Raw genomic sequence first — 26,088 nt, forward strand, 5'->3', positions numbered from 1 at the left:
TCTATACAGTCAGCAAAAACAAGACGAGGAGCTGAGTGTGGCTCAGATCATGAACTCCTTATTACCAAATTCAGACTTCAATTGAAGAAAGTAGGGAAAACTGCGAGGCCATTCAGGTATGACCTCAATCAAATCCCTTATGATTATACAGTGGAAGTGAGATATAGATTTAAGGGCCTAGATCTGATAGATAGAGTGCCTGATGAACTATGGAATGAGGTTCATGACATTGTCCAGGAGACAGGGATCAAGATAATCCCCATGGAAAAGTTAACCCCCTGAGGGCTCCAAATAGACAAAAAGAATTGGTGAGATCAGGGTCTGCTCCTTTCCCTTTGAAAGCAGGGACAAAGGACTCACAATGGGAATGTGGCCTATATCATCACAACTCTCTCAATCAGGAGAGGAAGGTGGCTCAAAGGCAAGTAAAAGTGTCACAACATTCCCCTGCCATTTGTAAGTTGCCTTTTGTTGATCAGCACACATAAACCTTTAATTGTTTCCCAGGTTTTCAACAATGTAGATTCTGATGGGTTTTTTCCTCATTTATTGTTTCAGTAGAATATGGACCCCTGGAGTTACTTATCCCTTCATATTTGCAGATGTGCTCCCATGTAATTTACTTTTCATAATGGTTGTGCTTAATAACTCTCTTACAAAACCCTGAACATTTAACAATTTTCTCATGAGACAGTATATGCTGCTTCCAGGATACCATGCAATATGGTCACTGAAGGCATAACAGATATTTACAGAGGTTTCTGAGAAGGCACTAAGAAGGAATCTATAAGAAAAGTTTCCCAAATCAGTCAAGAATTGAAGGCCTATGACTGAGATTTTATTCCTCCCTGAAAATGCTCTTGTATGGATTTCTAACCATTTTATCACTTATTCTTGTCCCCTACACATACCCCACTTCTAATCTCAATGAGAGTTTCTCACAACATAGACCCTTACCCACTCTAGCTCTCAGTTATCAGAACTGCTGAAGATTTTAGGCTCCTTTCAGCAGGCAACATAATAAAATACTGCAGTATCATAAGATAAATATCAGACAATATTCTACCTCAAGACTTTGTAGAAGAAAATGTATGAACCAAAATTTCATAGGCTGTGTTATTATTTTAAACAATATATTTATAACTAGGGTCACAGGATATGAAAACAGTACTGAAATGTTTATTTGTAAACTAAACCTCTATTTAAGAATGAATTGAGACAGAATCTATAGTACATGACAACATTTCCTTATGTGGAAAAGTTTTCTATCCTTGCCAAGGCACTGCTAAATTTTAAAAAAAAAGAAAAGAAAAACTATTCTTTCTGGAAAATGAGAGAAAGAGAAATAAAACTGAAAGCATTTCCACAGCAATGAGTAGAAGCAAAGGAGGGGCTCACCTTGACAGCTAGGTGATGAATAAGGCTTATATGTGTGATGTTCCACCCAGGGGCACTCACACACGTACACATACAAGGTAACCCATCTTATAATCAGTAGTCCTCTTCTTATAGTACATTTATTATAACATTGTAATAGTATTATACTTAATATCATATTGTTATTATTTATTATATTATATCAATTTATGTATGAATTATCTGTTTCCTCACCCTGGGTGAGCAAGGACATCTCTGTCTTCTTCAGCAAGCAATCCATAGAACCTAGGACATTACTGGCAAAAGACCAGTATTGGTAAACACTGAAATAAATGTGGGGCATCTTTGGTTGGGCTTCCCTGGTGACTCAGATGGTAATCTGCCTGCAATGTGGGAGACCTGGGTTCAGTCCCTGAGTTGGACGGATCCCCTGGAGGAGGGCATGGCAACCCATTCCAGTATTCTTTGTCTGGAGAATCCCCATGGACAGAGGAGCCTGACAGGCTATAGTCTACAGTCCATGGGGTTACAAAGAGTTGGACACGACTGCACAGCACAGCACAGACTTGGTTTATTTTTGCTCACTCGGATCTATAATATTTTCTGGATTAAACTAGCTTAGATAAACACAGGAAAGAAGAAAAGGGTTTCATTGATCTTAACAATCAGTAAGATGAATGTAGAGAACAAAAATATTATTTAACTTAGCAACCACAGGTTGAAGGACAGGATTGTGTTTTTAAAAGTCATATGGAACAACCTAAACTTATGAAAAAATAGTAAACTGAATGTTCATTAGTTTATTTAGCCATCATATATGCATATTTGAGGGGTTCCCTGGTGGCTCAGATGGTAAAGAATCTGCCTGCAGTTTGGGAGACTTGGATTCAATCCCTGGGTTGGGAAGATCCTCTGGAGGATGGCATGGCTACCCTCCTCCATTATTCTTGCCTAGAGAATCCCCATGGACAAAGGAGCCTGGTGGGCTACAGGCCATGGGGTTGCAAAGAGTCAGGAGTAACTAAAACCATTCATATTTGATGACTCAAAGAGTAAAGAATCCACCTGCAGTGTAGGAAACCCAGATTTCATCCCTGGGTTGGGAATATCCCCTGGAGAAGGAAATGACTACCCACTGGATAACTGCCTAGAGAATTCCATGGACAGAGAACCCTGAAGGACTATAGTCCATGGGGTCAAAAAGAGTCAGACACGACTGAGCAACTACACACAGCACAGCACACATAGTAACGCTTACTAAGATAATGTTTCAAGTTTTTGGAAGTATTACAATGAAAGAAATAAAGAGACTGAGAGCTTAAGGAGACAAACTCCAACCTGTATTTATTTTGAATAGGAATGCCTGAGCATGTTTGGGTGCTAATATGAAACAATCAGGGGAACAAGACAGATGTAAAGTATGAAATAAAGAATAAGTAAGAGAGCAAAGCTCAAAGAAGGTGGATGAACCTTATGCATTCTCTGGAGAAGGGAATGGCAAACCACTTCAGTATTCTTGCTTAGAGAACCCCATGAGCAATATGAAAAGGCAAAAGATATGACACTAAAAGATGAACTCCTCAGGCTGGTAGGTGCCCCATAGGCTACTGTAGAAGAATGAAGAAATAACTACAGAAAGAATGAAGAGACGGAGCCAAAGCGAAAATAACTCCTAGTCGTGGATGTAACAGGTGATGGAAGTAAACTCCGATGCTGTAAAGAGCAAAATTACATAGGAACCTGGAATGTTAGGCCCATGAATCAAGGTAAATTAGAAGTGGTCAAGCAGGAGATGGTAAGAGTGAACATCAACTTTTTAGGAATCAGAGAACTAAAATGGACTGGAATGCACGAATTTAATTCAGATGACCATTCTATCCACAACTGTGGGCAAGAATCCCATAGAAGAAATGGAGTAGCCCTCATAGTCAAGAAGAATCTGAAATGCGGTACTTAGGGGAAATCTCAGAAATGACAGAATGATCTCTGTTCGATTCCTAGGCAAACCATTCAGTATCACAGTAATCCAAGTCTATGCCCCAACCAGTAGTACTAAAGAAGCTGAAATTGAACAGTTCTTGAAGACCTACAAGACCTTCTAGAACTAACACCCCAAAACAGATGTTCTTTTCATCTTAGGGGACTGGAATTCAGAAGTAGAAAGTCAAGAGATACCTGGAGTAACAGGCAAATTTGGCCTTGGAGTACAAAATAAAGCAGGCCAAAGGCTGACAGTTTTTCTAAGAATAAGCCCCAGTCAGAGTAAACACCCACTTCCAACAATACAAGAGAAGACTCTACACATGGACATCACCAGATGGTCAATACCAAAATCAGGTTGGTTATATTCATTGCAACCAAAGATGGAGAAGCTCTATACAGTCAGCAAAAACAAGACCGGGAGCTGACTGTGGCTCAGATCATGAACTCTTTATTGCCAAATTCAGACTTAAATTGAAGAAAGTAGGGAAAACCACTAGACCATTCACGTATGACCTAAATCCAATCCCTTATGATTATACAGTGGAAGGGACAAATAGATTCAAGGGATTAGAATTGATAGACAGTGTCTGAAGAACTATGGATGGAGGTTCATTACACTGTACAGGAGACAGTGATCAAGACCATCCACAAGAAAAAGAAATGCAAAAAGGCAATATGGCTTTCTTAGGAGGCCTTACAAATAGCTGAGGAAAGAAAAGAAGCTAAGGCAAAGGAGAAAAGGAAAGATAAACCCATTTGAATGCAGAGTTCCAAATAGCAAGGAGACATAAGAAAACCTTCCTCAGTGATCAATACAAAAAATAGAGGAAAACAATACAATGGGAAAGACTAGATCTCTTCAAGAAAATTAAAGATACCAAGGGAACATTTCATGAAAAATGGGCAAAATAAAGGACAGAAATGGTATGGACCTAACAGAAACAGAAGATATTAAGAAGAGGTGGTAAGAATACACAGAAGAATTATACCAAAAAAATATTCATGACCCAGATAACCATGATGGTGTGATCACTAACCTAGAGCCAGACATCTTGCAATACAAAGTCAAGTGGGCCTTAGGAAGGATCACTAGGAACAAAGCTAGAGGAGGTGATGGAATTCCAGTTGAGCTATTTAAAGCCTAAAAGAAGATGCTGTTAAAGTGTGGCACTCAATATGCCAGCAAATTTGGAAAATACAGCAGTGGCCACAGGACTGGAAAAGTTCAGTATTCATTCCAATCCCAAAGAAGGACAATGGCAAAGAATGTTCAAACTACCGCACAATTGCACTCATCTTACATGCTAGTAAAGTAATACTCAAAACTCTCCACGCTTTCTACAGTACATGAACCATTAATTTTCAGATGTTCAAGTTAGATTCAGAAAAGACAGAGGAACCGGAGATCAAATTGCCAACATCCATTGGATCATAGGAAAAGCAGAATTCCAGAAAAAATAGCTACTTCTGCTTCATTGACCACAGTAAAGCCTTTGTGTGAATTGAAACAAACTTTGGAAAATTCTTCAAGAGATGGGAATACCAGACCACCTTCCCTGCCTCCTGAGAAATCTGTATGCAGGTCAAGAAGCAACAGTTAGAACCGGACATGGAACAACACACTGGTTCCAAGTTGGGAAAGGAGTACATCAAGACTGCATATTGTCACCCTGCTTATTTAACTTGTATGCAGAATACATCATACATAATGCCAGGCTGGATGAAGCACAAGCTGGAATCAAGACTGCTGGAAGAAATATCAATAATGTCAGACACGCAGATGACACCACTCTTATGGCAGAAAGTGACGAGGAACTGAAGAGTCCCTTGATGAAAGTGAAATAGGAGAGTGAAACAGCTGGTTAAAACTCAACATTCAACAAATGAAGATCATCACATCCAGTCCCATCATTTCATGGCAAGAAGATTGGGAAACAATGGAAACAGTGAGAGACTACTTTCTTGGGCTCTAAAATCACTGCAGATGGTGACTGCATCCATGAAATTAAAAGATATTTATTTCTTGGAAGAAAAGTTATGACCAACCTAGACAGCAGATTAAAAACCAGAGACATTACTTTGCCAACAAACGTCCATCTAGTCAGAGCTATGGTTTTTCCAGTAGTCATGTATGGACATGAAAGTTGGACTATAAAGAAAGCTGAGAGCCAAAATATTTATGCTTTTGAACTGTGGTTGTGGAGAAGACTGTTAAGAATCCTTTGGACTGCAAGGAGATCCAACTAGTCAATCTTAAATGAAATCAGTCCTGAATATTCATTGGAAGGACTGATGCTGAAGCTGAAACTCCAATACTTTGGCCACCTGATGTGAAGAACTGACTCATTGGAAAAGACCCTGATACTGGGAAAGATTGAAGGCAGAAGGAGAAGGGGACAACAGAGGATGAGATGGTTGGTTGGCATCACCAACTCAATTAACATGAGTTTGAGCAAGCTCCAGGAGATGGTGATGGGCAGGGAAGCCTGGCATGCTGCAGTCCATGGGGTCACAAAGAGTTGGAGACGACTGAGTGACTGAACACAACTGAACTGAGAGAACAGGGCTTTAAGAAGGTGGATGAACCTTATGCATTCTCTAGAGAATCAAGAACTAAAATTAGTCTAGTGAGGATTAGAGGAGCTCCCATTAAAGCTCTGTTTCTCCCTTCTTCTAGACTACTCATGATTTTCTTTCCTCTTAGACTGATGGAGAACCGTCTCTGACCATGACTTATTCATACCTATAACCCCATTTTCAGTCAGAACACCTGATACATAGTCTATGATATGTATGACATCATACGAACCTGTATGGGTTTGTATAACAAACCTGTTCATGGGTTTGAACAGGATGGAAAAATTTGAGAATATGATGTCTGATTGTAGTGAGCTAAAGAGACACAGAAGTCAGAGAGAACTATGTGGAACCTGAGACACTGGAAAAATTAGAGTGGGATGAATGTGATGGGAAAACAAAAGGAGGAAGAGGTCTGGAAATCTGGTGATAAGTGCAAATTGGGACATCCTTTTTTGATTCAGCTTCATGGGGAGTCCTGTCTGCTGAAGACCACATCTCTGTCTTAGGCAGAGCTCTAGATTGGCTCTCCAAATACATATCTTCATGCCCTTACCCCAGGTATTCAACTTTCTTCTCTCATTTCAACTGTCCACAAACAATACGCAAATACATGGCTGTCCTCTGCCCAGATGAACGGTTTGTTTGTGCCGAGCCTAGAGGTTTCCCACAAGTCATTAGAGACACAATGCAAACATGTTGTGACCAGTTTTAAATGAGGACATTAGGTTGAGTTGTTAATCATATTGTTTGAGTGCTCTTTGTATTTACTGATTTTTTCTTGGTTTGTTTTATCAGGTACAAAATATACGGTAATACTAAATCTTTCCCAAAGTGGTTGTAGATTCAATTTCACCAAGTCTGTAAACTTTGCTTTATTTTTATTGAATTAATGTTTTAGAGCAGTTTCAGGTTTACACAAAAATGAGTAGAAGTTACAGAGATTTCCCATCTACCTCTCGGCCCCACAAATGTGTAATCTTCTGCATTATCAATATCCCCCAACAAAGTGGCACATTTGTTGTGGTGATGAACCCACACTGAAATGTCAGAATCACCCAGAGCATATAGTTTATGTATGTCTTGCATATTCTATGGGTTTTGAAAAATGTCTAATGAAGTGTAACAAACTTTTAAATATACAGAATAGGTTCATTGCCCTAAAAATCCTCTGTGCTCCTCCTTCTAATCCTTTCCTTGTAACCACTCATCTTCGTGCTTTCACTATAATTTTGTTTATTCCAGAATACATTACAATTGGAATCACAGTAGATAGCCCTTTGATCTGGCTTTATGCGTTTAGCAATACACATTTGCATTTCCTCCATGACTTCTCCTTTCGTTTCATTTAATTCTTTGCTTTTTTTTTTTTATAGAACTGAATAATATTCCATTGTCTAGAAGTATCACAGTTGATTTAGCCACTTACCTACTGAAGAATGTCTTGGTTGTCTCCAGGTTTTTAAAATTATAAATAAGGTTGCTGTAGACATCTTTGTGTTAGTTTTTGTGAGTATCATTTAGGTATAAATACCAAGGAGCATGATTGCTAGTCATATGGAATAAGAACATCTAAGCTTTGTAAGAATGAAACAAACTATCTTTCAAAGTAGCTATTCCATTTGCATTCCCAGAAGCAATGAATAAGAGTTGTTTTCACACCACATCCTTGCCAGCAACTGTGTTGCTAGTGATCTGAATTTTAGCCTTTCTAATAGGTATACCAATGCCAAAGAATGCTCAAACTACTGCACAATTGCACTCATCTCACACACTAGTAAAGTAATGCTCAAAATTCTGCAAGCCAGGCTTCAGCAATACATGAACCATGAAATTCCAGATGTTCAAGCTGGATTTAGAAAAGGCAGAGGAACCAGAGATCAATTTGCCAACATCCGCTGGATCATCGAAAAAGCAAGAGAGTTCCAGAAAAACATCTATTTCTGCTTTATTGACTATGCCAAAGCCTTTGACTGTGTGGATCACAATAAACTGTGGAAAATTCTAAAAAGAGATGGGAATAACAGACCACCTCACTTGCCTCTTGAGGAATCTGTATGCAGGTCAGGAAACAACAGTTAGAACTGGACATAGAACAACAGAATGGTTCCAAACAGGAAAAGGAGTATGTGAAGGCTGTATATTGTCACCCTGCTCATTTAACTTATATGCTGAGTATGGCATCACTGACTCAATGGACATGAGTTTGGGTAAACTCTGGGAGTTGGTGGTGGACAGGGAGGCCTGGTGTGCTGCAGTCCATGGGATCACAAAGTTGGACACAACTGAGCCACTGAACTGAGCTGAATAGGTATACAGCCATATCTCATTTTATTGTGCTTTGTGCATATTGTGTTTTTTACAAACTGAAAATTTGTGGCAACCCTGCATTAAGCAAGTCTGCTGCTACTGCTGCCTAGTCGCTCCAGTCATGTCTGACTCTGTGCGACCCCAGAGAAGGCAACCCACCAGGCTCCCCCGTCCCTGGGATTCTCCAGGCAAGAACACTGGAGTGGGTTGCCATTTCCTTCTCCAATGCATGAAAGTGAAAAGTGAAAGTGAAGTCGCTCAGTCGTGTCCGACTCTTACCGACCCCATGGACTGCAACCCACCAGGAGCCTCCGTCCGTGGGATTTTCCAGGCAAGAGTACTGGAGTGGGGTGCCATTGCCTTCTCCCTAAGCAAGTCTATTGGCCCCAATTTTTTTTCTCTCCACAAACCCTAGCAGCCTCTGATCTTTTTTTACAGTCTCTATAGTTTTGACTTCAACTGTTTCATATACTTGGAATCATAAAGTATGTAGCATTATCAGACTGGTCTCTTTCACACAGCACTGTGATTTAAGATTCTTCTGTGTCTTTCATAGCTTTATAGCTCAATTCTTCTTTTTTTTTTTTTGTTTTCACTAAACAGTAATAATAACCTAGACAGCACATTAAAAAGCAGAGACATCACTTTATCAACACAGATTCATATAGTCAAAGCTATAGGTTTTCTAGCAGTTACGTACAGATGTGAGAGTTGGACCATAAAGAAAGCAGAATGCTGAAGAACTGATGCTTTCAAATTGTGCTGCTGAAGAAGACACTGTCTCTATAAATTAAGTTGGGAAGAACTGATGCCTTAACAATATTAAACATAAACATCTCTCCATTTATATATGTATATATTCCTTGATTTCTTTCATCAGTTTTGTAGTTTTCCTTATTCAGATCTTGCATATATTTTATTGTTTATATCTAAGTATTTATTTTGTGAGGGTGCTAGTTTAAATGGTATTGTGTTTTTAATCTCAAATTCCAATTGCTTATTGCTAGCATATTAAAAAAAATAATAGTTTATGTATTCTAACCTTTATAGTCTACAACTTTGTTGTATTCACTTATCAGTTTCAGGAGATTTTTTTCTTGATTCTTTGGCATTTTTTGCATAGTGTCATCTACAAATAAAGACATGTTTTATTCATTGCTTCCCAATCAGCATATTTTATTTCCTTATTTTATTAACTAACTCTTCCAATAGAATGTGTGATAGGAGTGATGAGAGGGGATATCTTTAACCTATTTTTCTTTAAGAAGAAAGCTTCTAGGTTCTTACCATTAAGTGTAATGTTAATAGTAGGGCTTTTGTTAATGTTTTTATCAGGTTCAGTAAGTTCCCCTCTATTCTTAGCTTGCTGGAAGTTTTAATAATGAGTAAGTATTGGATTTTGTCAAATGGGTTCTCTCCATGTGGTTTTTCTTCTTAGTTCATTGTAGTATATTACATGAATTGATTCTGAACTTTGAATCTACTTTTGCTTACCTGAGGTAAATCCTACATGGTTGTGGTATATAACTCCTTTCTACATTATTAGATTTAATTGGTTAATTTTTTTCATAAGAGATATAGGTTTTCAGTTTTCTTTCTTGTAATATCCTTAACTAGTTTTGGTATTAGGGTAACTCTGACCTCATGAACAAAATTAGGAAGTATTTCTTCTGCTTCTGTCCTCTGAAAGAGACTGTAGATATTTGGTACAGTTTCTTCCTTAACTATTTGGTAGAATTCACTAGTGAATCCCACTGGGACTGGTGCTTTCTGTTTTGGATGGTTGTTAAATATTGATTCAGTTTTTTTAACAGACATAGGCATATTCAGATTATTTATTTCCTCTCATGTAAGCTTAATAGTTTATTTTCTCCAAGGAATTGATACATTTTATCTAGGCTATCAACTGTGAGAGCAAACAGTTTCTCATAGTACTCTTTTATTCTATAGAATATATCTATATTCATTTTTCAATATCATATATTTATATGTCTATAGAATTCATATCCATAACCCCTATTTTATTTCTGATATTAGTAATTTGTATCTTCCCTCTTTTCATAGTCTGAGTTATTAGTGTTGTTGGTATTTCCAAAGAGTCACGTTATACTTTTATTACTGATTTTTTTTTCCTATTGATTTCCTGTTTTCAATTTTTTTTGGTTTTTTAGTTCTTATTTCTTTTCTCTTGCTTAAATGGATTTAATTTTCTCTTCATTTCCTCAGATGGAAACTTAGATTATTGTTTTCATATCATTATTCTTTTGTTATGTAGGCATTCAATGTAAATTTCCCTCTAAGCACAGTAGCCCACAAAGTTTAATAAGTTGTATAATCAAATGTTTCTTATTATATTTTCCTGTGTTAGTTTGACAATGATTTATTCTTGACTCTTATATTTGAGATTGTACTAGAAATTGCAAAATATATTCAAAACTAACAGAATCTTTGACCTTCCTCTCAAATACCTCAAAGAACTGAGGGTCCTTTAAGTCCATTTGGCTGCACACTCCAGCCTAAATGCAATTGCCATTATGTATTTTAAGCCCCACTGTTTTGTGCATTTACTTAGATTTTTCCATATATTTATTCCCTTGTTGCTCACCATCTTTTCCTGCATCTCTGACTATTCAGTGGTGATATTTTCCTTCTCCTGAAAAAACATGCCTTAGTAGTTCCTTCAATGTGCATTTCTAGGTAACAAATTCTGTTACTGTGCTGTTTTCAATGTTTTTCTGCCACCATAATTCTTTAAGGATATTTTTAACTCTGTATAGAATCCGACTTTATCTGCTATTTTCTTTCAGTAGCTTTAACCCTCCATCCTACTGCCTTCTGGCTTCCATCAGCACTGTTGAGGTCATCATTCTCTCCAATTATTATTTGAAGATGAACTCTGCTTTTCTCAGACAGTCCTCAGAATGGGAGAAAGTAATAGCAAATGAAAAACTGACAAAGACTTAATCTCCACAATATATAAGCAGCTCATGTAGCTCAATACCAGAAAAATGAACAATCCAGTCAAAACGTGGGCAAAAGATATAAAAAGACATTTCTCCAAAGAAGACATGCATATGGCTAATAAACAAATGAAAAGATGCTCAACATCACCATTATTAGATAAATGCAAATTAAAACCACAGTGAGGTATCATCTCACATTGGTCAGAATGGCCATCATCAAAATCTAAAACCAATAAATGCTGGAGAGGTTGTGAAGAAAAGAGAATGCTCTTACACTGTTGGTAGGAATGCAAACTGGTACAGCCACTATGGAGAACAGTGTGGAGATTCCTTTCAAAACTGGGAATAGAACTGCCATGCTGCTGCTGCTGCTAAGTTGCTTCAGTCGTGTCCGACTCTGTGCGACCCCATGGACGGCAGCCCACCAGGCTCCCCCGTCCCTGGGATTCTCCAGGCAAGAACACTGGAGTGGGTATAGAACTGCCATACCACCCAGTAATCCCACTGCTTGGCATACACTCCAAGGAAACCAGAATTAAAAGAGACACATGTACCCCAGTGTTCAGTGCAGCACTATTTACAATAGCTGGGACATGGAAGCAACCTAGACATCCACTGACAGATTAATGGATAAGGAGGTTGTAGTACATATACACAATGAAATACTACTCAGCTATTAAAAAGAATGCATTTGGGTCAGTTCTAATGAGATGGATGAGCCTGGAGCCTATTATACAGAATGAAATAAGTCAGAAAGAGAAAGACAAGTACTGTATAATAACACATATATATGGAATTTAGAAAGACAGTACCAACGATCCTACATGCAGGCCAGCAAGTGAGACATAGATGTAAAAAAACAGACTTTTGAACTCAGTAGGAGAAGTTGAGGGTGAGATGGTTTGAGAGAATACCACTGAAACATGTACATTACCATATGCAAAATAGATGACCAGTGCAAGTTTGATGCATGAAGCAGAGCATCCCAAGTAGGTGCTTCGGACAACCCAGGATAGGGTGGGGAGGAAGGTGGGAAGAGGGGTTCAGAATTGTGGGGGACACCTGTATACCTGTGGCTGATTCATGTTGATGTATGGCAAACCATCACAATATTGTAAAGTAATTATTCTCCAATTAAAATACATTGATTTTTAAAAATCTGCTTTTCCCTAAATGCTTTGCTTTTCCTAATGTATTTTCTGCAGGTTCACTATGATATGTCCGATTGTGAATTTCTTTTGTCTTCCGAGGTGTATGCCATGGTATTCTAAGTGTTGTCTTTAATTTGTAATGGAAGTGTTTCACTTGCTTCAAATTTATTTACCTCTTCCATCAGATATTATTTCACTATCTATTAAATTCCTTGAGAATGCAAAAATTTTGTCTTCAATTTTTATCTAGATATTTTAGATAACTCAGATGGAAAAGTTGTTCTCTTTTCTAATTAATTTATGTTTTGCCTGCACTGGGTCCTTACTGCTGTGCGCAGGCTTTCTCTAGTTGCAGTAAGTGGGGGCTACCCTAGGTGCAGTGCGCATATGCACACTGCATATATCTCATCCATATCCTGTCTTCACTTCCTTTGCATATATACCCAGGGCTTCTCACTGTGGTGGCTTCTATTATTGTGGAGCACAGCCCCTAGAGCACACGGGTTTTAGTAACTGCAGCACATGAGCTCCGTAGTTGTGCCTTGTGGGCTCTAAGCACAGGCGCAGATGTGGTACACAGGCTTAGTTTCTCCATGGCATGTGGGATCTTCCTGGACCAGGGATCTAACCAGTGTTCCCTGTATTGCTAGGCAGATTCCTAACCACTGTCCACCCGAAAAGCCCAGAAAGCTGTTTTTTGAATTACTGAGTCTGCCATTAAATTTAGATTCAAATTTTAGTGACACTGGGGAAGATGGAAAGCACAAAATCAAAATGACTGTAAGATGAGATGACAATTATATGATTCAATAAATACAAAATGAAAGGAAAATCTGAGGGAGAGCTGGTAGGGGATTAAAAAGAATTGAGATCTGGGAGAAATTGAAAAGGATAATTTGAAAGGACATGAAACTACATTCACATTAGGAGGAAGGATGCGTAGGATTATAATAGTGACATTCAGTAGGACAGGAAATACAAGGAGAGAGGAAACCTGAACTATGTGTGAAGTTGAAACATGTGAAATCTCATCTCATATAATATGTCTCAAAGATAGTGGGGTTAAAAACATAACATTGAGAAAACACTGAATATAAGAGTATTTGGTTCTACATAAACACATTAAGATGGCATCAGTAGATAAAGAGAATTTGATTATACATATATAGTTTATAATTTAAAATAGATATATATAATATAATGATATTAACTAGTGTCAGTGGAAGAGTGAGAAGTGGGTGACAAGTATAAATCAGCTAAGAAGTGCATTTTATTTACTGAGATAAACTAACATATAACCTTGCATAAGTCTAAGGTATACAAGGTGCTGCTATGATACATTTTTATATTGCCATATGATCAAGATAGAGTTAGCTAACACTTCTATCACATCACAGTACCATTTTTTTTATTGTGGTGAGGACAATTAAGATAAAATCTCTCAGCAACTTTGAGGTTTATAATACCATGTATTGTTTATAATCACTATTTGTACTATGTGCTATGCTTAGTCGCTCAGTGTGTCCAACCCTTTGTGACCCCATGAACTGTAGCCCTCCAGGCTCCTGTGTCCATGAGGAGGCAAAAATACTGGAGTGGGTTGCCATGCCCTTTTCCAGGGGATCTTCCCAACCTAGGGATCAAATCCAGGTCTCCTGCATTGCAGGCAGATTCTTTGCCGTCTGAGCCACCAGGGAAGCCTAGATGTCTAGGATTTATTCATCTACTGATGGCACATTTGTACCTTTAAACAGTATCTCTCTAATTCCTACACCTTCCAACCCCTGGTAACCACCACACTGCTCTGGTTTTACAAGTTTGGCTTTTTTAGATTCCACATGTAAGTGATGTTATACAGAATTTTTCTTTCTTGGTCTGACCTATCGCACTTAGCATAGTGCAGTCAAGGTCCATCTATGTTGTCACACACAAATGGCAGGACTTCCCTTTTTCTTGTGACTGTATAATATTCAACTGTGTGTGTGTCTGTGTCCACACGTGTGCATGGTGTATTACATATCCTTTATCCATTAAGCCATGGGCTGACACTTAGGGTGTTTCCATATCTTATCTACTGTGAATAATGATGCAGTATATATGAAGGTGCATGTATCTCTTCAATATCCTGTCTTCACTTCCTTTGCATATATGCACAGGAGTGGAATTGCTGGGTAATATTGTGATCCTATTTTTCATTTTTGCGGAAACTCTACAATCCTTTCCATAGTGGTTCAGTTCAGTTCAGTTCCATTCAGTCACTCAGTCGTGTCCACCTCTTTGCACCCCATGAATCGCAGCACGCCAGGCATCCCTGTCCATCACCAACTCCCGGAGTTCACTCAGACTCACATCCTACAAGTCAGTGATGCCATCCAGCCATCTCATCCTCTGTCATCTCCTTCTCCTCCTGCCCCCAATCCCTCCCAGCATCAGAGTCTTTTCCAATGAGTCAACTCTTTGCATGAGGTGTCCAAAGTACTGGAGTTTCAGCTTTATCATCATTCCTTCCAAAGAAATCCAAGAGCTGATCTCCTTCAGAATGGACTGGTTGGATCTCCTTGGTTAAACCAACTTAAATTCTCAGCAACAGTACACAAGGGTTCCCTTTTTTCTACACCCTCTCTAGCATTTATTATTTGTAGAATATCTGATGATGGCCATTATGATTGGCTTGAGGTGATACCTCATTATGGTTTTGATCTGCATTTCCCTAACAATTAACTACTTTTGAACTGTGGTGTTGGAGAAGACTCTTGAAAGTCCCTTGGGCTGCAAGGAGATCCAACCAGTCCATCCTAAAGGAGATCATTCCTGGGTGTTCATTGAAAGAACTGATGCTAAAGCTGAAACTCTAATACTTTGGCCACCTCATGCAAAGAGTTGACTCATTGGAAAAGACCCTGATGCTGGGAGGGATTGGGGGCAGGAGGAGAAGGGGATGATAGAGGATGAGATGGTTGAATAGCATCACTGACTCAATGGACATGAGTTTGAGTGAACTCTGGGAACTGGTGATGGACAGGGAGGCCTGGCATGCTGCGATTCATGGGGTCGCAAAGAGTTGGACACGACTGAGCGACTGAACTGAACTGAACTGAAAAATTAACAATCTTGAGTGACTTTTCATGTGCCTGTTGGTCATCTTTATGTCTTCTTTGGAGAAACATCTATTTATTCTTTGCCTATTTTTTCCTAATATTCCTTTAATGTAGCTATCCAATTTTCCCGTCACCACTTATTTGAATTATCTTTTCTCCCATTGTTTTCTCATCTCTTTTGTCATAGATTATTGACCATAAGTGTTCAGGTTTATTTTTGGCCTCTCTACACTTTTCCGCTGATCTATGTGTTTGCTTTTATGCCAATATCATGCTCTTTTGATTAATGTAGCTTTAGAGTATAGTCTAAATAGGGAATGTGATACGTACAGCTACTTTTTCTCTCCAGTCAGCTGTGGCAATTGAGTCTTGTGGTTCCAAAAAATTTTTTAGAATCATTTTCTTACATTTGTGAAAGTGTCCTGGGTATTTTGATAGTCATTGCATTAAATCTATAGATTGCTTTGGATAATATGGCCATTTTTAACAACATTAACCCCTCTAATCAAGGAACACAGGATATCTTTCCATTCCTTTTTATCACTTTCAAATTCCCTCATCAGTGTTTATACTTTTAAGAATATAGGTCTTGCACCTTCTTGGTTAAGTTTATTCCATGGTATTTCATTCTTTTTAGTCTGATCATAAATGGGATTGTTCCCTGAATTTTTTTTCTGATAGTTCATTATTAGTGTATACAAAAGCAACAGATTTATGCAAATTAATCACAGAATTCTGCCTATTAACATGCCACAGGCTAACTGAGTGTCTTTTCTTCCAACAGCCATGGACACAGCAGTGTCTATGCCCAAAGAATCCCTTCTCAGAGGCAAAAATAGGCAAGATCTCCAAGAGATGCTCAGAGAAGTAGCACTGGTAGTTGAGTACTAGTTGTCAAAGCTGCAGGAACACCTGGGTGAGATTTCTGCTCATGCCTTACAACACCTAGAAGAAAAAGACCTCCAAAACTGAAATGCCAGGTGCAACATTCCTGGGAGAAAAGGGCCCTGGAGAAACTGCTTAACCTGTCACACTCAAATACTCTTTCAGAGTTACAGGAGTCTTGGGTGGAATCATTTAAGAAAAGGCATAAGGAGGCAGAACAGGCACTGCAGGAGCAAAGAGAAATGCTGTCAGACAAAGGCAACAACAGGAAGAGGCAGTGAGGAAAAAGGAAGCAGCGCTGAGGCAAACAATGGAGATCCCCAAAGAGTTCTGGCCATCTCCTGAAAACCCCCTAGGAGAAGTCATGGAAGATATGCAGAGACAAATCAACCTTATGGAAGGGGCATTTTCTCACAGGAAAATTCTTTCAGATAGAGAACTGGTGAGACATGCATCTGGAGGAAGAGCCCTACAGGGAATTTACAAAACCAGTGACCAAAGGTGTCTCCTAGAGAAGAAAGAGGAGCTACTCTGTGTCCCCAAGGAGTTTGTACTCCGTGGCCCTAACCAGTGTATACGGAGGGAAATGAAGGTATTTGCATCTTCTCAAGAAGAATCCATGTTCACTCAGACTGTAGAGAAGCTGGGCTTCAGCATAACTGCCTTAGCAAAGGGTGGAGGCTGGGGAATTAACCTGGAAGCTGGTATGGATAAGACCACACATACAGAATCCAAGGAAATACAACAGTCACATTCTACACACTCTTATTTCTGCTCAACCAAGTTCATCTATATCCCACTGGCCTCCTGCATCTTTCCCATTGACCAGCTCCAACTTTCCAATGCTGCTCTCCAGGATTTAAAAGACATTGAAGACCTTTTGGGTCAGTCAGAAGACCCAGACAAACTGCTCTTGCTGAGGCATAGGACTAAAGCCTTCTTCCAGAGGTTTGGGTCTCATGCTGATCAGGGTCCTCTGCACCTGGGGGGAATCTACTGGTGGAAAGCCATTTCAGAGGGTTTCCAAAAAGAGCAGCTGGCTGAAGTGAAACAGCAAGCAGCAGAGGCCCTGGATATTTACGTAAGTGAGAGTTACAGTGGCTTTGGAGTGAACATTGGTACAGGTGTGGATATGTCAGACTCTCATTCGAGAAAAGCCTCTCAGAGAACAACCTTCCAAAATCTCCAAAACGAAGTCAAATTATCTGTGGCCCAGACAGGTGGCCCACCAGAAGCAAATGGCTTTTTTGCCTGGAAAGCTGGTCTAGATGCCAATAACCAAACCTGGTATGTCATTGACCATGGACTTCAGCTGGTACCTGTTTGGGACATTGTCCGCTATGGCCACAGAGACGATTTTAAGGATCCTCTTAAAGTAGCTAACTGCCTGAAAGACAACTATGCTGTTCTGACTGAACTCACTGCCCAGATCCAGGAGGGAGAAGAATTCTTGAGTATTGAGAAGGAGGCTAGGATTTTCCTAGAGGATGTGAAATCCTGGACAGTTTTTGATCCTGAAGAACAGCTTAAAAGGCTGATAAATTTCATGCAAAGACTGAGTCAAAAAACTGAAAGCTATACCATTTGGACTAATATATGCCTCAAAGACTGGGGTCTGCAGAGTTTTCTGGTAAACACTGTAAACTGTTGCAAAAACATTTCCATTCGTGAAACTAAGCGTATTAAATCTCAGTTGTGTAGTCTTTTGGATCCTCACATTTATACAGTAAGAAACTTTCCTCAGGCTCAATCCATTATGGAGTGGATATTTCAGTCAGAACCAAAGGAAGACAATGTCCTTATCACCCAATTTCCTGAATTAATTGAAATACTTAAAAAAGCACAGAATGATCTTAGGGAAGTAAAGGCCAACTCTGAATCCACAGAGTTGGTGGAGGAGGCTCAAAGAAAGCTGACTTATGAGGTCAGCTTGTCTCTTGGTTGCTTCTTGAAATACCTCCAAGAAACAGGGAAGCCAGACACACATGTCTTGCTACTTTTGATAGCATCTGGTGCAGGATATCATGTGGTTGATTATATATTTCAGTATTTCCTGGGGCATGATGAGTTACACTTCCTATTGGACAAAATGCAAACTGTGCAAAATAAATACCAAGAGCTCAAAAATATTTGCAACTACAGGGCTCAGGCATTCCTGGTGCTCACAGGTCTGACGGCGACAGCAGGCATCAAAGCTGTTTCTCTGGAGGAGAAAACACAACGCTTGGCATTGATCAAACATCACATGGGATGATCTTTGACTAAAGAAGTTGTATATGTCCTCACCAAAGAAGGAGATCATGATTGGGAAAACCTAGAAAAAGACTTGAGACTGCTCATTGATGGGAGTTATGAGGCTGCTGTCTCTTCATTGCAAGTGGAGGAGGTGATAAAAGAATTGCAAAGTGTCTTCCCTGAAAAGAAAGAGCTCCAAGAACCACATGATAATGAAAAGAAAAAGGAGGAAGTCATAGAAAATGGAGCCTTCCAAGACTTACTCCAGCGTCTAGGCCTAGAACATTACTACCCAAAAAAAATGAGCAGAGCTAATTTCCATCTGATCCACAAGACTTCTGTGTACAACACCCAGCCCTGCTCTGAAAGAGAACTTCCCTTCTATTTCCTACAGAAGCTATTGATGCTGGATTATGGGCTGAGATACCTGATCATCAAACATAAAGAATACACAGAGAACCAAGTCTATTCAAGCACCTCAAATCAAGAAAAGGAGGCTTTTGATCCATATGAAGGTCTACCTGAAGAAAGTGTTAGCCCTACTAATCCTTCAGCAGCCACTAATGTCAGACCCTATGTTCACCCTATGGATATTCAGATGGCAATTCTTCACTGTGCAGATGATTTTGCCAGACAGTATATTTTGGACAAACTTTCCATTTGTCAGTTTGCCCTCCCCCTTCTCATACCTAATCCTTGCAATGCTCAAATTGAATTCTCTCTCTGGACTCTCAGGCAAATTCGAAGGAGCTGGCAGCAAGTAGGGAAATCAATAAATGAGGAGAAAGACAATTACACGAATCACCAGATGTGTCATGTCTCTGCCCCCATTGTGTCCTTTATTAGAGTTGGAACGGGCTTCTCTGCCTCCAAATCGCAGATCATGAACTGTCTTCTCAGTGAACGCAAACATGATGTCTTTTTTCACCGACATTGCAAAGGCAGCAGCAGAGACTGTCTCTTGATGGGAGGAGTGGTGGAAGTCGCCTGGTTCTGTCCTGGGGGGGAAGAGCAGGACAGATTTGACAACTGCTTGACCTTTACCAATCTTTATGGAGATGCAAAGGAACATGAGAACCAACTTGCCTTTTTGAAGGAAGTTTCTTCCATAATTCCTCATGTCAATTTCTGATGACAATAAAGGAAACCGAAAAATAGTCAGTGACATGTGCCAGTCAACAAAACCTTTAATCTTTTTGCTTGATGATAAAGGAAAAATCACAGTCGATAGTTCTGGCCCAAGAGTGAGAATTGGGATCCGGAACAGAAATGAGGCAGAATTAATAGGGGAGCTCACAACCACAATCAAACGTTTGCTGGAGCTCTCTAACACTGCACTCAGCTTGGAGAACTGTGCCCACATTGCTCGCAAGCAAGGAATGCTTATTGATGAAGACCAGAGAGATTGCAAGGAAGCCAAAGAAAAGGCAGAGAATCTAATGACCCTACTGGGAGAAATGGAAATACCTCAGGTCAAGGAATACTTACTACCTCTTCACGGAAAACTGTGGCAGCTTTGGTGTACAAAGGACAAAGAACTCTATCATCTGAGAGAAAAGGGGAATCGCAGCATTGAACAACACAAAAGTGAGACTGAGACAGCAAAACAAATGATAAGACAGAAACAGTTCAGAAAAGCCTTTCCTCTCAATGCTTTAATGCGTTCTGTCCTTGAAATTCTCCAAACTCATTCAGAAACTCACACCAAACTCTACTTCCTCCAATGGCTGAATGTAGCTTTGGACAACCTGAATGCAGGACACTTGGAAAATCTAAAGGAGAAGAAAAAGGCATTGGTTCAAAATAAAAAGCAACAGGCCCCAAAGAGTAGCTCTCTGAAAGACTGGCAAAAAGAGATAGAAGCTATTTCCAGAGAGATTAATGACTGTACCTTGGGAATTGAGCACATTCTCAGAGAAGCTGGCCAGATCTATGAAGCTCTGGAAGAAGCTTCACCCATGAAAGATACCCTCTTTCTCTCCCTTCCCCACATTGCTGCAGATCTGATGATATCTGGTGTTCCCATTGAGCTGATGGATGGGGATGTTTCATATGTGCCCCTGAGGTGGGTGGCAGCTGTTTTTGACAAGCTCTCTGAGAAACTTGGAAACAAGCGGCTCTTTGTTCTCTCTGTCCTTGGCCTGCAGAGTTCAGGGAAGTCCACCCTGCTGAATGCCCTTTTTGGGCTGCAGTTCACTGTCAGTGCTGGGAGGTGTACCCGGGGGGCCTACATGCCGCTTCTGAAAGTGGAGGACACATTCACAGCTGAACTAGGCTTTGACTTTGTGCTTGTTGTGGACACAGAGGGACTTCGAGCCCCAGAACTCAGCAACAAGTCCCAGAATCATGACAATGAGTTGGCAACCTTTGTCATCGGACTTGGAAACTTGACTCTGATCAATATTTTTGGCGAAAATCCATCAGAAATGCAAGATATTCTACAAATAGTTGTCCAAGCTTTTCTGAGGATGAAACAAGTAAAAATCTCTCCCAGTTGCCTCTTTGTCCATCAAAATGTGGGGGAAGTTACAGCTAAAGACCAAAATATGGAAGGAAGAAGGAGGTTTGAGGAGAAATTGGATAAAACGGCAGCAATAGCAGCTGAAGAAGAGCAGTGCTCCGATGTAACCTGCTTTAGTGATGTCATTAAGTTTAACGCCAACACCCACGTCTACTACTTTGCTCACCTCTGGGATGGCAATCCCCCAATGGCCCCTCCCAATCCTCGCTACAGTCACAATGTTCAGGAACTCAAAAGCCGAATTCTTGTGACTGCCCAACAGGAATCTAGGGGAAGCATCATGAAGATATCAGATGTAAAATTCCGAGTTCAAGATTTGTGGAGAGCCCTGCTGAATGAGAACTTTATCTTCAGCTTCAGGAACACTCAAGAAGTCATGGCCATGAGCAAACTGGAAACCATGTATAACTCCTGGACGTGGGAGCTGAGGAGTCATGTGCAGAGATTACAGGACCAGCTGATCAACCAGATTCAGAATGGAAAAATCCAGCCACTTGAAACTTATAGCCTGGAGGCTCCAGTTGCAGAGATATATGAAGCCATCAAGCAAAATCTTGAAAAATATTTTAATGAAGACCCAGAAAGTGAAGTGCTGGTTCAGTGGAAAGGAAATTTTAACAATAAACTCATAATCCTTAAGGAGGAACTAATTTTAGATTGCCAAAGAAAAGCCAACGAACTTATTCATTTAAAAACAAATCAAGAAAAACTGGAAAACAAAAAGTCAGGTTATGAAAAGGAATTATTGGATAAAAGCCAGAAATTGGCTTTATCGCTAAATGGCACCGAATTGAGTGAGGAAGAGCTCCATGAGAAATTCAACCCACTTTGGGAAAAATGGGTCTGTGATGTGTCCTCAAGTCTCCCCCCAGCTGTAGAGCCTAAAATTGAAGTGGATTCTGAAAGCATCCTTTTTGATTATTTCAAGAAGGAAAAAGACATGGCAAGCATACTGGAGAACTATTCTGGAGAAATGTTTGAAATCAACTATGACAAACATATTAAGATGAACAGAAAATCTTGGAGTTTCTCTACAATGACAATAGAGCCCCTGGATATATACTCAACCAGATTCAGAATGGAAAAATCCAGACACTTGAAACATATACCCTGGAGGCTCCAGTTACAGAGATATATGAAGCCATCAAGCAAAACCTGGGAAAATATTTTAATGAAGACCCAGATAGTGAGGTGCTGGTTCAGTGGAAAAAAATTTTTGAAAATAAACTCATAACCCTTAAAGAGGCACTAATTTTAGATGGCCAAAGAAAAGCCAATGAATTTATTAGTTTAAAAAAAAAGTCAAGAAAAACTGGATAACAAAAAGTCAGGTTATGAAAAGGAATTATTGCAAAAAAGCCAGAATTTGGCTTTATTGCTAAATGGCACCAAATTGAGCGAGGAAGAGCTCCATGAGAAATTCAACCCACTTTGGGAAAAATGGGTCTATGATGTGTCCTCAAGTCTTCCTCCAGCTGTAGAGCCTAAAATTAAAGTAGATTCTGAGAACATCCTTTTGGAGTATTTCAAAAAGGAAAAAGGCATCACAAGCATAGTGGAGAACTATTCTGGACAAAAGTTTGAAGAGTTTGAAATCAACTATGACAAACATGTTACGATGAACAGGAAATATTGGAGATTCTCTACAATGACAATAGATCCCCTGGATATATACTCCATAAATATGACTACTGACAACATTATTTCAAAAGTTAATGAAACTGTTAACAAAATATGTCAGCAAAAGCATGATTACAATCGAAATTATTTCTATGAAATCCTGAAAATAATAGAAGAGGAGGTGAAGTCACCCACTCAGAAAAGATACACATTTACAAGAAAATATGAAATAGACTTATCATTGTGTTTATTCCAAAGAGCATCAGTGACATTTGAGGAGATGCACGAGGCATTCAAGAGGGCAAATGATCCTGTAAACTATCTGCAAAGCAAGAAAGATGATTTCTTCATGAGCTTTAAGATCTCTTGTCAAGGAGCAACTTCAGTTAAAACATTTGTTGATTTTCTGTGGAAGAAACTCACACCTGCTGTCTCCAGCACCATAAGGAAAAACATGGCCCTCAAAATTGCTGGGGACATTCGAACCACCTGCCGGGCATTCAATGAAAACAGAGCTAACCTGGAGAAACACATTCTCATCTCTCTGGCAGAGAGGAAAATTTTGATAACTACTGGCAGTACCTTCATAATTCAAAATCATTTTTTAATAATTACATTGAAAACCATGTTAAAATATATTTTTCTGACACAGGAAGTGAAAAAATAAAGACTTTTCTACAAATGAGTTTAGATGACATCAAGAATGCCATCCTCTCAGCTGTACATGCATCCACAGCAAGAGCTAAAGATAAAAGCAGCACAGTGTCTGGGTGGTTAGATTTGTTCTGTGATCACCTGGGGAGTACCTTGGTCTTTCCACGAAAAGACTTGATAAGCATTGAACACCAGGAGATAAAAGATATCGAGTTTATCAAAGAGGCCATGAGTAAAGCTTTGGATCCAGAAATGAAGAAGGTAGAACAGAACTGTTTGTCTAAACTTGTAGAAGAAATTATTCCTGAAATCCAGAAAATGCTCTCTGAACATCTCTGTGGCTGCTGGAAACAGTGCCCCTTCTGTAAAGCAATTTGTACGAACACAATCCTTACCCATGAAGGAGACCACAGTGTTCCCTTCCATCGTCCACAGGCTCTCACTGGATGGGGGTGGTATCAAACAGACTATTTTGCCCTTAATTACTGTACTAGTTCAGTAGCAAGTGATCTTTTTTTCATTTTGAAAGATAGGAGAATCCCATATAAGACCTATCGAGAAGCAGGGGGGGAATATGCCACATGGAGCATCACCCCAGACACATCCACCCAGCCATGCTGGAAGTGGTTTGTCTGTCACTTCAGATCAAAGCTAGAAGAAAAATATCACAAAAAATTTATCAATAAAGGTGAAATTCCTGATGCCTGGGAAAAATCACAAAGCAGGATGTGCTTGATGACTTGAAAAAATATTAATACTCAATGACCAGATAAGAGTTCCAGTATCTAAACAGAGAATGCACATTACTAGAACAAGCCTAGAATACCACCCACTCAGAATGAAAACTTCCTCGTATCAATTTTTTTTCAAATGAAACGTCTAATACTAAATCAATCATAGCAAGAGTTGAAGATTTCTTGAGGAAGATCCTTATTTTTCTTTTCCCCAATTCCTTCTTCTTTAAAAACAGATAACTGATATATACAAGTACATGATAAAATCGAATAAAGTCCATTTGATAAACCAACTACATATTTTATATTATTATTCTGAATGTTATTTTTAAATATGTAATGTTATATAAAGCTTCAAGAAAGTCATTTTCATAGAGGGAAATTAAAATCATTGTAGACTGCTACAAAATCTGAGAATAACTATATGACTATTTTTATCAATATACAGTTATTCACTGGAAGTTACAAATTCTTTTCACTTCTAATTTTTTTTCACTCTCTGAAATTGTGAGGAAGAGTTATTAATGCTTGAATGCAAAAACGCTCATAGGAAATTCAAGATTCCCAATTCTCAAATATAATGCCATTTAGAGCCATTGTATTATAGGAATAAAAAAAAAAAAAAGAAAAGAAACTTGGCCAGGATAGATTCTGCATCAATTTGGGAAATGGCATTAAACAAATATGAAAATAGAAGTTAAATAATTTTTTGTAACTTGACCATTTTTCTCTTCTTCCTGGGTACTTTGGCACTTGCCTATGCATGTTTTCTAAAAAAGGTAAAGAAAAAATTCACAGGAGTTTCGGTATCAAAGCCTAGATTTCTGTACAAGTCTGAGAAGGACCCATTTTTGGAACAAGATTTATGACCAGGGAAAAAAGGCCATTTTAATTAAGGCCAGGTCATGGCTTCCCTCATAGCTCAATTGGTAAAGAGTGTGCCTGCAATGCAGAGGAGACCCAGGTTCCATTCCAGGGTCGGGAGATCCCCTTGAGAAGGAACTATCAACCCACTCCAGTATTCTTGCCTGGAAAGTCCCAGGGGTAGAGCCTGGCTAGCTACAGTACATGGGGTCAAAAGAGTTGGACATGTCTTAGTGTCCATAAGTGATAATTCAAAACCATAGTGATAATTCAATAAGAAATGTTTCTGTATATTAAAATGTAAGAAAATGCCTATCTCCAATCAAGCACCTTTGTGACTTTTCACACTATTTGAGCCATAGAGTCATGATCAGAAATAAAAAAGAACATGCTGAAGCCAACCAAGGACCTGAGAGGGGAGGAAATCTCCACTCTGCAAACCTATACTTTCTGGAACAGTGACTTATGCTAGGTTCTCAAAGCTGATGATCTGAAGGAATCCTGATGCAAAGAAAAAAGTCACTCATGTCTGACACAGGGCCCTTCATTGGCTTTCCTTTAAGGATACACTCTCTAGCCCTCCACAGCCTGTATGAAAACATACAGTACAAAGAAGAACAATCAAAGGACTTGGATCTTCAGAGCTGGAAGACAAGAGAGCTCACTCTGCTATCTTCGTGCCAAGTTCAAAAGAGCAAATTTAATCAGAAAAGTGAGAAAATACAGAAACAAAGGGAAACCGTTAAGTAAGACAAATAATAATAGTTTAGTCATACAACCAAGTCAAGGACTTCAGTTCCTGTCAAAGGCTATATTGAATATTCTCAAATGTATCTTTGAGCTGTCTTGCAGATATTGAAAGTCCCATCAAATAGAAGTTAACTGCATGCTGATCACAAGCACATAGACCCCAGAACTGTTGGTACTAAGATTGATAATATTGACTCTCAATTATATACCTCACCACCAACTAATCAGAATGCCCATAAGTTGATCAGGCACCCTATAACCCTCTCAGTCACATGGGAAAGTGTCTTTAAAAACACTTCCATCAAATCCACCAGGGAGTTCTGGTCTTTTCAGCATTAGTAGCCCATACTCCTTGCTTGGCCTTGC

The 26,088-nt window shown here is 39.3% G+C and overlaps 2 protein-coding genes across 2 annotated transcripts in view; both read left to right on the forward strand.

Moving 5' to 3' along the window:
* LOC114118411 (interferon-induced very large GTPase 1-like) overlaps nucleotides 1-24,401 on the forward strand; it is a 49,106-nt gene extending 24,705 nt beyond the window's left edge. Inside the window, 4 exon segments of the mRNA XM_060399975.1 lie at nucleotides 16,244-16,420; nucleotides 16,423-16,596; nucleotides 16,599-19,692; nucleotides 19,694-24,401. Of these exon segments, the coding sequence (XP_060255958.1) occupies nucleotides 16,246-16,420; nucleotides 16,423-16,596; nucleotides 16,599-19,692; nucleotides 19,694-22,334 (6,084 nt within the window). The 5' untranslated portion in view covers nucleotides 16,244-16,245 and the 3' untranslated portion in view covers nucleotides 22,335-24,401.
* LOC132657899 (interferon-induced very large GTPase 1-like) lies at nucleotides 22,395-24,401 on the forward strand (the record flags this gene model as incomplete). Its single annotated transcript, XM_060400197.1, is given in 3 exon segments — nucleotides 22,395-23,268; nucleotides 23,271-24,080; nucleotides 24,083-24,401. Coding segments are annotated over 3 exon segments (1,731 nt in total), but the record flags the coding sequence as incomplete, so codon positions are not given.
* Nucleotides 24,402-26,088: the final 1,687 nt, after the last annotated feature.

This window comes from Ovis aries, chromosome 15 (genome assembly GCF_016772045.2).
Source record: "Ovis aries strain OAR_USU_Benz2616 breed Rambouillet chromosome 15, ARS-UI_Ramb_v3.0, whole genome shotgun sequence".
NCBI classification, from domain to species: domain Eukaryota; kingdom Metazoa; phylum Chordata; class Mammalia; order Artiodactyla; family Bovidae; genus Ovis; species Ovis aries.